At 38.6% G+C, this 10,838-nt stretch overlaps 1 protein-coding gene across 1 annotated transcript; it reads right to left on the bottom strand.

Annotated features, from left to right (window-relative positions):
- Positions 1-933: 933 nt before the first annotated feature.
- Positions 934-3,802, bottom strand: LOC308099001 (creatine kinase, testis isozyme-like). The gene is given in 7 exon segments (XM_080447496.1): positions 934-1,217; positions 2,154-2,343; positions 2,537-2,660; positions 2,935-2,973; positions 2,975-3,104; positions 3,302-3,434; positions 3,643-3,802. Coding segments are annotated over 7 exon segments (936 nt in total). The 5' UTR covers positions 3,784-3,802; the 3' UTR covers positions 934-1,038.
- Positions 3,803-10,838: the final 7,036 nt, after the last annotated feature.

The raw sequence follows: 10,838 nt of genomic DNA, 5'->3' as shown, positions 1-10,838 counted from the left end.
TTACCAATGTCATACTAGCTTTAAAAGCATACATTAGAACTCAGGCTAATAACCAAATACATGAAATGCCACTGATGCTCCACTTTGGCATCTTTATCCATTTTTAGCCAGTATAATGTTAGCGCAGGGCAGCCATTGAGATTGGATTGACAGTGGCACATGACAAATCAGTCTCATGTGGTGCACAGGGTCAGAGAAGACCTTATATCTAATAAGTATCGTCTAGTCAATATGACTAATGTTCATCTATTGGCAGAGGTGGATGAAGTACTCAACTCCAGTACTTGAGTACAGATACTCCTGGTCAAATTTCAAGTGAAAGTAGCTCAGTCAAAATGTGGCTTGAATAAAAGTCATTGCTTTTAAATACATGTAGAAGTACCTCTTACATTTTATATCAATAAATTGTTGAATGTTTTCGCAATTTATAGGACCTTGTAACTCGTTTGAGAAGTAACTCTGAAACCACCTGCACTGCATGGACTCTGATGTGCTTGCAGAACCTATGTTATACAAAGCCTGCAGAAACACCATAACAGAAATGACTGAGGAACCATAACTAAATACCTTTACTCCTATAGTCCCATACAAGATATAACAAAGAGGCGAGCGGAGGGGGAAGCCAGAAACGCTGCTAGTGAGAGAGCAGGAGTGGCCAATTGCATTTTAGGGAAGAAAAATAAAACCCAACCCAAAATTACTACTACTTTTAGTAGTACTACTTCTTAAATATAAGTCTTGGAAAGGTATTCAAGTAAGAGTAATGCGTATTTTTTTAAATCTAATACTCAAGTACAGATCCAGTCACTTACCATGATAAATACCACAATAGTACATTTTAACACTAGTCAACCAGATGCATGGATAAAACAACTCAATGATGAGAACAATTTTTATTCCCTCCTCAAATCCACCCCTCACATTCAAATGTGAGAGTTAGTGCCATTTAATACAGAGTGCATTCCAGGACAGAGTGAACATTCATTGACAAACAAACGGAGGAGAGGAACAGTAACGGGGAGGTACAAGAGGTTGGGCTTATTTCTGGTTGGGCATTATGTCATCGATGGACTGCCCCTTCTCCAACTTCTTCTCCATCTCAACCATTAGCTTGACTCCATCCACCACCATCTGCACCAAAGCCACCTCAGAGAAGCCCAGCCTGTCAGCATTGGAGATGTCAAACGTTCCGCCCACAGCAGCCGTGTCAACACCGCCTGAGAGAGATAACAGTGGATGTTGGGTGATTCTGTTCAGTCAAAACCCTATATCTATAGATATGCCTATAATATCAGGGCTACTCAACTTAAGATGGCTCAGGGGCCACTCACAAAATACCAAAAGTCCAAGGGCCGCAAGCTAAAAATGTCGGTCCTATTTTTGATTTTTTTGATTTTGTAACACACTACACATAGTTATTAGAAAATGTACATTTTGACATCAAATTCTTTTCACTGTACCCGTTTATTTTGTGTGTATGTCCAGTGGCATCAGTTCAGCAAAAGCTAAGGAATGGCAAGGTTAGGATTGCCAACTCCCAGAGAATGAAATAAGGGACACCTATCCTGGGCGTGCGACAAAGCCACATGGCCGGAAAAAAAAAATGCATAGAAAACTATGCATATACAGGTACCTGTAACAATTGACCTGTATATGTCTGTCTGTTTGCTTTTGAAAAAAAATGAAGCAACCCATATATTTGAACGGAAATGTATATTTTTAGCCTGTGCTTAAAAAATAAAAATAAATGCAGCCCCTCATGGTTTGACCATGAGGGGCCGCAGAGACGCTGCGTTGGGGCCGCATGCGGGCCGCGGGTTGAGTAGCGCTGATCTATATAGATATACACACACACACACTTTTGGCCTCAATCGACTGAGCTTTTGCCAATGCCGAATGTTCACCTATTAAGACATCTCCAGATTAGGGATGCTAGGGTTTGTGTGGTTAACCACTGGGTCCCCATTTTGGGCATGTCATAGGCGATAACATTCAAACATTTGATTGACAAGCGTGTGGTTATCTACATATGAAACATCGCACATTGTATAGACTACTAAATGGACAAGATTTCCAAACTGCTGAAAAGAAAACATTCAGTGAAGTAGTAGCGATGAAGTTTGAGTTTGGTTGTATGGAGAATGTGTCCTCACCAGTTCCACGTTTCTGGAGCCTTAACCTCTTGAGAATCTCCTCAAATTTGGCGTTTTTGCTCAGGTTAGGCAGTTTGACATGCACTCCTGCACGCAGGCCGGTTCCCAGGTTAGAGGGGCAGGTAAGCACGTAGCCCAGATGCTCGTTCCACATTAATGCATGTCCTCTTTCTTTGAGCAGGTCCTCGATCTGTAGAGTAAAGAACGATAAGTTAGGTCTTAAACCCTACATGTTCGATGACGCCCAGGAGTCTATCATTAGCCACCTCATTTACCCCCCCCCCCCCTTGGAGTAGAGGGGTCCCTATTCTGACATGCCCAAAATAGGGACCCTATGGTTCATGTGGTTAAAACCTGATCACCGATTTGTTTTCACTCCCAACCTTGGTGAGGCCAGTGCAGAAGCGGTTGAAGACTTCCTTCATGTTTCCTCCCTTCTCCATGGAGATGACACGAAGATGGTCCTCCTCGTTGACCCACACCAGGAAGGTCTTGTTGTCATTATGCCTGTCATACACAACAAAAGCAAAGCTCGTTTCATCTACCAATTGAAAAAGTGACACCTGGACTATTGTATTGAACTGTACTCTGTGCTTTTTTTGCAAACTGTTAAGTATTCAATCCCTAGCACAATTACCAATAGAAGATAACCATTAATCAACCGATTGCATCATGTAGCCTATACTAGTAAATATTTTTTCCTTAAAGATGTATGATTGTTGATTTCCTTCTGACATATTCAAACAGAGGAAACCAACTCTAAATGGTCAAAGGCCCCTACCAGATGCCCCTGGCATCAGGCCAGTCGCGGCCCATCCCATGCTAGCAGCAGAGGAGAGACTGGCTTGTCGAACAGGAAGTGGTCGTCAATGAGCTGCTGTTGCTCGGCGTCAGTCATCTCCTTGAGGGCGTAGTACTTCCCCTTCAGGTCTCCTGACAGAGCGTCCAGAGCTGCAAGGGAGGACAAGCGACACTAGTCCTCCCCAAAGGGAGGACTAGTGCCTCCATCCAAGCCTCCCGTTTAACACCCCCCACTGACAGGCGCCGGCCCAGCCCGTAGGAGTATGTGCAGCGACAAAGATCAACCTCCCCATTGCGAACACAGGCCAATTCTATAAGTCAAGATTGGAGGATGTCCTCCAGTCTACCTTCAATAGAGAGTTTCTCCACAGCCCGCCTCTCTCCACGGCTGCAGTGTGGCGGCAAGGAGATACCACGGATACTCCTGCCTGTTCGGACGCGGGAGCTCAGGGCGTAGTTGGAGTCAAGGTCATCTCCACCCTGAGGAAGGAAGGAAAAGCTCAGTAAATTAGGTTAGGATGTCTTTGTGAGCGCTGTGTTTTTAATCATCGACCGTTTCATCTGCCAGGTTGAGGCCTAAGGCTAGTGTACACATGCAAATGTGTGGAAAGCATTCTAATCTCCCATCAGTATGAGTATTGTGTTCGACTAGAGGTTTGAGCCATGTAATGCTGTATTGCAGCAGTACCTTTAGGTTGGCAGGGTTGAGGTCGGTCTTGTGCTTGTCTGAGGGTTTGTAGCCTCCGTGTCGGTCCTCAATCACGGGGTCCAGCAGCTCCTTGAAGACCTCGTAGGTCTCCTCGTCTCCAGCCACGCAGCCCACTGTCATAATGAAGGGATGGCCTGGATAGACGGAATACAGTCAACACGAGACCGTCACAGGAATATAATATTTTAGTCCCCTTTAGTCGTGTCAGGGCATTTGTGACTGTACATCTGCATGAAATTTACCCATCCTAAGTATTAGGAGTAGGAGTGTCACGATTCTGGAAATATGGATTACATTTATTGATTTCAAGGTCACAATTCGATTCAATGTATGATTACATTTTACACTGTTGGATAGAATTATGCAAATGAAATCCTGATGGCTTTTGCACATTAGGAAACAATCTGTACTCTACTGCCATGTAGAGGCTCTTCCATTATGCAACTGCAGTGTGCGCTCCAGTCTTCACATCAAATAGCAGGTGCCATTAGCTCTTGATGGTCCACAAGGATCTGTTTTGGGTCCAAAACTCTTTATTTTATACATAAATGATATCTGTAATGTGTCAAACCTTCTAAATTATGTTTTGTTTGCGGATGACACAAATTTATTCTGCCACAGGGAAAATCTGGAAGAGCTTCTGAAGACAATGGAAAGGGAACTAAACATACTAAAAACCTGGTTTGATATAAATAAGCTATCTTTGAATTTAAAAAACAAAACTTATGATATTTGGAAACCAAAAAATGTATAAAGAAGTCACATTAAGGATAAATGATATTGCTATTGAAAGAGTATTTGAATATACATTTCTTGGAGTATTAATTGATCATAAATTAAGCTGGAAATCGCACATAAATCACGTCAAAAGAAAAATGTCGAAAACCATTGCTATATTATATAGATCAAAAGAAATTTTGAACCAAAACTCATTATACTTATTGTATTGTTCCCTTATAGTTCCATATATGACATACTGTGTGGAGGTATGGGGAAATACATACAAAACAAATGTCAACCCAATTTTTATTTTACAGAAAAGAGTTATAAGAATAATTAAGAGAGCTGAGTACCGTGAGCCTACCTTATTTTTACCAAAAAAAATCACTTACCCCACCTTTAATTCAGAAGTGTTGCGCTGAACACTTTGTAGCCGCACTGGGGCGCTTATGTAACATCGGACACTATACCCAACATTTGCATACACTCTAGACTATGAAAAGATTGCCTTTCAATAAAACAGTATTTGATAGACATAATTATCACCTGTTACTGATTATAGGGAATGTTACATTATTGTAATCCATTCTTTATTTCCTGTGCAATGGATTATTACAACTGAAGTGTGCATCTTGGAGCGAATGGCATCGCGCAGCACAAATCATTGTCTTTGAATAGACTATCATCTTATATAAATACAATTGACACAAGGAATTGACACTCACTTCTGCTGATTATGGGAACAGTGGAATCACAGCGATTTGTTGAGAATTAGGAGTGAAGGAGACCACTGAATGTTGTGAGCCCGGCCCGACTCCCGACATTCCCATTTTAGAATCTGCTGTGCACTTTCCCATACTGTGTGGGCAAGATAGCAATTTTAGTTTTAATTTCAAACAAAAGTAATTTGTTGAATTATTGATATTGAAGTTAAGATAAACACATCTGCGGTACATACACAATTTGATAAAAAAAAATCTGTATATTTTATCAAGTGCTTTATGTGCTTGTAATTTCAAAACAGTTTAATGTGTAATGTCAAAGAAAAGTAACTGTTGAGGTTGATGTTGATATTCATATTGAAGGTTTTTCTAAACACATTTGTAATTTGTCATTTCAAAGAAAAGTAGTGATATAGAATATAGAATTGTCTCTCATAGATGGAAATGTATTTTAGCTTATCACATTTGTGCGCTGTCATGTATAATCAAATTGTTCTTCACCTACAGTGTGCTAACATAATCAACCAAAAGGAGACGGTCAATGTGACTCAAAGATAAAACATGCCAGAAGTTACTGTTCGATGCCACGTTATCCGCTGTCTTGTGAAACGCAGCTGGCGATATCCTTGGTCACCTCCTGCCCCCAACTGAACTGGTTCCTACGTACACAAATGTGTGATGATGTAATAATGTTTTGTATTATCTACAGCTGACGCGGGTTTCCGGCCTGAGACAAGTACAAGATAAAATAACGCTTTGTAATGATACAGTCTTTGGTTACGATTCATGACGTCTGCGAAACATTATCTATATGATAATATTTCTGCATAAAGCAGCCTTGTAAGCTCAGAGAATCCTACACACAGATAAATAGGTATAAAACATTTCTTGTTTTATACAATCTCACAAGTCGACACAAGATTGGGCTGGTCGGGCATCCTCTTACAAAGAAGACAATATCTAGGCCCTAAATTTCACACAAAGGAGGGGTAAAGACCCTACTGCATGGGCAGGGTAGGCCAAGGCCTTTTATGTCCCTAAAAAAGGAGCTAACACATTGCCCGAAGGCAAACAATCTATCCTCAGTCTGTGATGAGATATTGGACAAACATACACGCACGCACGCACGCACGCGCGCATGTGCGCACGCACGCACACATACACACACACACACACACACACACACACACACACATAGGGGAGAACGGAGTAAGATGAACCACTTTTTACTTATGTTGACCTCTAGGCAAGGAAAAATGAGATGGAAGTAAAATCTAAACATCTACTAAAACTTCAAGATGTCTTCTATCAATTGAAATAATGAGTGTGCATCTATGACAAATGGTTGTAAAAATATGGGTTATCAAAAAAAAGTGGTCATGTGGTTCAACTTGCCACAGGTAAGGGGTAAGTTGATCCTAGTCAAGGGGTAAATTTACCCATATGATATTTTGCATTTTCAAGTTTAAACTTGAACAAATAATGTATTCACGTATCAACAATAATTTAATAACACATTTCCCTTTTGCAAATAGTCTTATTTATTTTCTTAATGGTATTTAAACAATATAAAACCAATTAAATAATGTTTGTTATTCAGAACCTTTTAATATTTGCAATTGTTAATACAATATTGAAAACTTCTCTTAAATTAGTGTATTCATCCAAATGAAAGGTCATACAGCATAATTTGAGAAGCAAAGACATAATAAAAAATATGAATGGTGATTAATATTAGGATAATTGGTTCAATTTACCCCAAGGCATTTGGTTCATCTTGCCCCATGGCCACCATTTTGACCTAACCTGGCTAGCTTAATGCTTCAGGCTAATCTTTAGCTAAATGATTCACATGGTTTTATACATTGGAATATCACCAACATGCATGATATATAAGTTTCAACCTGGGTACATTTGCTTTAAAATAAAAATCATTATACCAGAAAAGTAAAAAATTAACTTTGACCAGCAAAAAACACTTTTTTTGTGTAGAAATATGCTTATCAATTTGCCCATGTGTCTCTCAACTTCACAGCCAGGTGGAAATGATGGGTGTGTCCTGATTTTAAGGTCACATGACAACTCATGTGTATAGTTTTAAAGATACAGGGGGTGGTTCAACTTACCCAGAGGTTCATCTTACTCCGTTCTCCCCTACACACGTACACACACACGTGCACAGGCACGCACACACTTACGCACATGCACATACACATACACGCATGCACACGAAGGTTAATCGCTATTGAAGGAGAGAAAGAGGGCATGTAATATGTAATACATATCAATAACAATGATACAACAATTTCCCGACAACAGAGATAAGACTGGAGAAATTTGAGAAGAGTTTCCTTCTCAAAGAAAAGGCCCATAACTATTTACTGAATACAATGTTATTTACACCAGCCTGTATGGCCGTAGTTGAATGGCTATATATATATATATGTATATATGTATATATTTGGCACTGATCGGTACAGCAATTTACGAGATTTGCGTGCACACACACACACACACACACACACACACACACACACACACACACACACACACACACACACACACACACACACACACACACACACACACACACACACACACACACACACACACACACACACACACACACAGTAAACTCACTCACTTACAGACCCTCTCCTAAAAGGCTCTGCCCCTAGAAACAAGAAATGTGGCGCTCATCGGTCCAGTGGATTGCGAGGTTAGCTGTGGACATCCAGATGGACACACACACACACACACACACACACACACACACACACACACACATACACATACACATACACACACACACACACACACACACACACACACACACACACACACACACACACACACACACACACACACACACATATATATATATACTGTATATATATATATATATATATATATATATATATATATATATATATATATATATATATATATATATATATATATATACACACACACACGCACAAATGTAAGGGGCAGCATGGACTCTATAGGGACTGACGACTTCGCCCATTTTCAACTTTCAATCTTCATATAAACTTTCTTCAAAAATTGATAGGCAGGTTAGGCACGATTTTATTTATTTGTATTTTTATTAACACGAGAATAATGGCTTCTATTATATCATGCCAACTTTCCAGGAATAAAAAGCCTGCAGTTTCTATTAGCTTGGATTCCCATCGATGATGTTACTGGTAGGCGGGTTTCTGAACTGTCCACAGCCCTCCTCTGAGACACAGACCGAGTAGACAAAAATGTTACCATAATATTATCATCAGCATTAGTGAGGACCAATTAACATGAAGATATAGGTTGAAAATGGTTGAAGTCGTACTATAAGTCTGAATTCCTGCTACTTGAGATGTGACCTGCTTGACTAAAACTACTCACATGTTAGTTTCTTTTGTTCTTTTGTCAGTTCATCATGAGATATTCATTTCATTTCCTTGTGATGGTGACTATAAGAGGTGGTGTTTGTGAGAGGAAGAGATAGAACCATGTCTTCTTTCACACTGCTGCTGCAGCTGGTGCTGATGGGGTCCAGTGTGACTGCAGGGAATGCTGCTGAGCACAGTCCCACTGATTACTGGTACTATGGGGGATCCGTCACCTTTAGCCCCAAAGGCAATTATTCGAATGGGACATATGAGGTAAATATGTATTAATCATTATTTTTTAAATTATCAATGTTGTATATTATACAGGTTCTACATCATTGGTCTGTTTTCACCCATGCGTCCAGTATAAATACAGTATTCTTTTTTTTAAATGATGACATACATACTATATCAAACTATAATAGACCAGTATCATTGCTACTAGTATTTAAAAAATACTCGAAAAACTATGTGTAAATAGACTTGATGGCTTTATTGAAAAATATGGGTCATTGAGTGACCATCGATATGGGTTTAGGAGCAATTAACATATTTATTAGTGATGGATTTTGTGGAAAATATAGCAACAGCAATTGATGGAAAACTAAATGTAATAGGTGTATTTATTGACTTACATAAAGCGTATGACACAATTGATCATTCCCTACTTTTACAAAATAATTGAACGGTATGGGATAAGAGGTGTTACTAATCATTGGTTAAGAAGTTATTTAAATAATAGTTTTCAATATGTAAATATTAATCATACAGAATCACACCTTATAAAAAGTAACAGTGTGTTTCACAAGCTTCCGTATCACGACCAAAGTATTCTTTTCTTTATTTAAATTACATTTTTGCAGTATCTAATATTTTGAAAATTGTTACGTTTGCTGATGATTCTAATTTACTTTGTTCAGGGGAGGACATGAAAGAATTATTGATAACAGTAGAAAGGGAATTGATAAGGTTAAAGAAAGGGTTTGATTGGAATAAGTTAATGAATTAATACAAAACTAAATTCATGGTATTTGGTGGTGTTCCCGCTGACTGTGAAATTAAACTGAATTTAAATGGAGCTGAAATTGAAAGAGTATATAGAAACAAAATCCTTAGGTAATCACACCTAAGAAAGATATCAAGGGTTCAAGGTTCAAGGTTAGCTTTATTGTCCCTTGCGGGAAATTGATTTGCAGCCAGATCATAGTAAAAAATACACATAACAACAACATTCAATACAAGACTAAGATCTAAGAACAGGGCACTACAGACAGAGAATTCATAACATGCAAAGTAGCAAAGTCAGCAAAAGTGCATTAGTGGGTATTATGTGCAAAGAGGCAAGAATAAATCTGCTGTTCAGCAGTTGAATAGCAGCCGGGACAAAGGACAGTTTGAACCGATTAGTCCCTGTAGTGGGCACCCTCAGCCGACGACCTGAGGGCAACAGTTCAAGCTCGATATAACATATATCAAATGTAAATTAGCTAAATATGTTGGTATTCTGTACAAAACAAGGGAGCTGTTGAATCAGAATATGTTTGCATATATAGTATTTTTCACTTGTAGTGCCATACATGTCATACTGTGTTGAGGTCTGGGGGAATGTATATAAAACAAATATAGACCCTAATATTAAATTACAGAAAAGAGCTATTAGAATAATAGACAAAGTCAGTTACCTTGAATCGACTAATGCATTATTCATAAAGTCCTGCATATTAAAATTTGTAGATATGGTGTATATAAAATCATTATAATATATTTTTCGTGTTAAGAGTAAAAGCCTTCCAGTGAGAACGAAAGTATAATTTAAGGGGGTTAGGTATTTTTAAACACGTAAAAAAGCAAGAACTAATGTACAAGCTAGATATGTTTCACTTTTGGGAGTTAAACTATTGAATAGCCTTAGTGATGAGTTGACATTGTGTAGATCTCAAGCATTAAAAAGTAAAATAATCCAGGATTAAAATGTTTTCTTTATCTTGCAGCAGATGCAGATTTTTATGGATTGTTAAGGATAGGCAAAGAATAAACATTGTGCTTTTCGGTCATTGAAATTGGATTTTGTGTGTGAGTTGTGAATTTATGATGATGATTTTCTTGTAAGTCCACACAAATGTGTTTTGGTTTGTTGTAAACAAAGACCGAAAATAAACCATTCATTCATTCGTATCTGAAAATCTCATTTAAAAAAACAAATATGACATTTGACAAATATGACATTGTGTGAAATCTGCTGTCATCATTGCTCAGAATGGATCCATTCTGCCATAGTTCAGTAGCTGAGGAGGAAAACATAGACAGCTCACTAATGCTTGTATAATACCCTGCCTGTTGA

This window comes from Gymnoscopelus braueri, assembly GCF_963280865.1.
Source record: "Gymnoscopelus braueri genome assembly, chromosome: 13".
In the NCBI taxonomy this organism is placed as follows: Eukaryota; Metazoa; Chordata; class Actinopteri; order Myctophiformes; family Myctophidae; genus Gymnoscopelus; species Gymnoscopelus braueri.
Note: the sequence above shows the minus strand (reverse complement) of the source record. Positions and strands in the feature narration are given on the sequence as shown.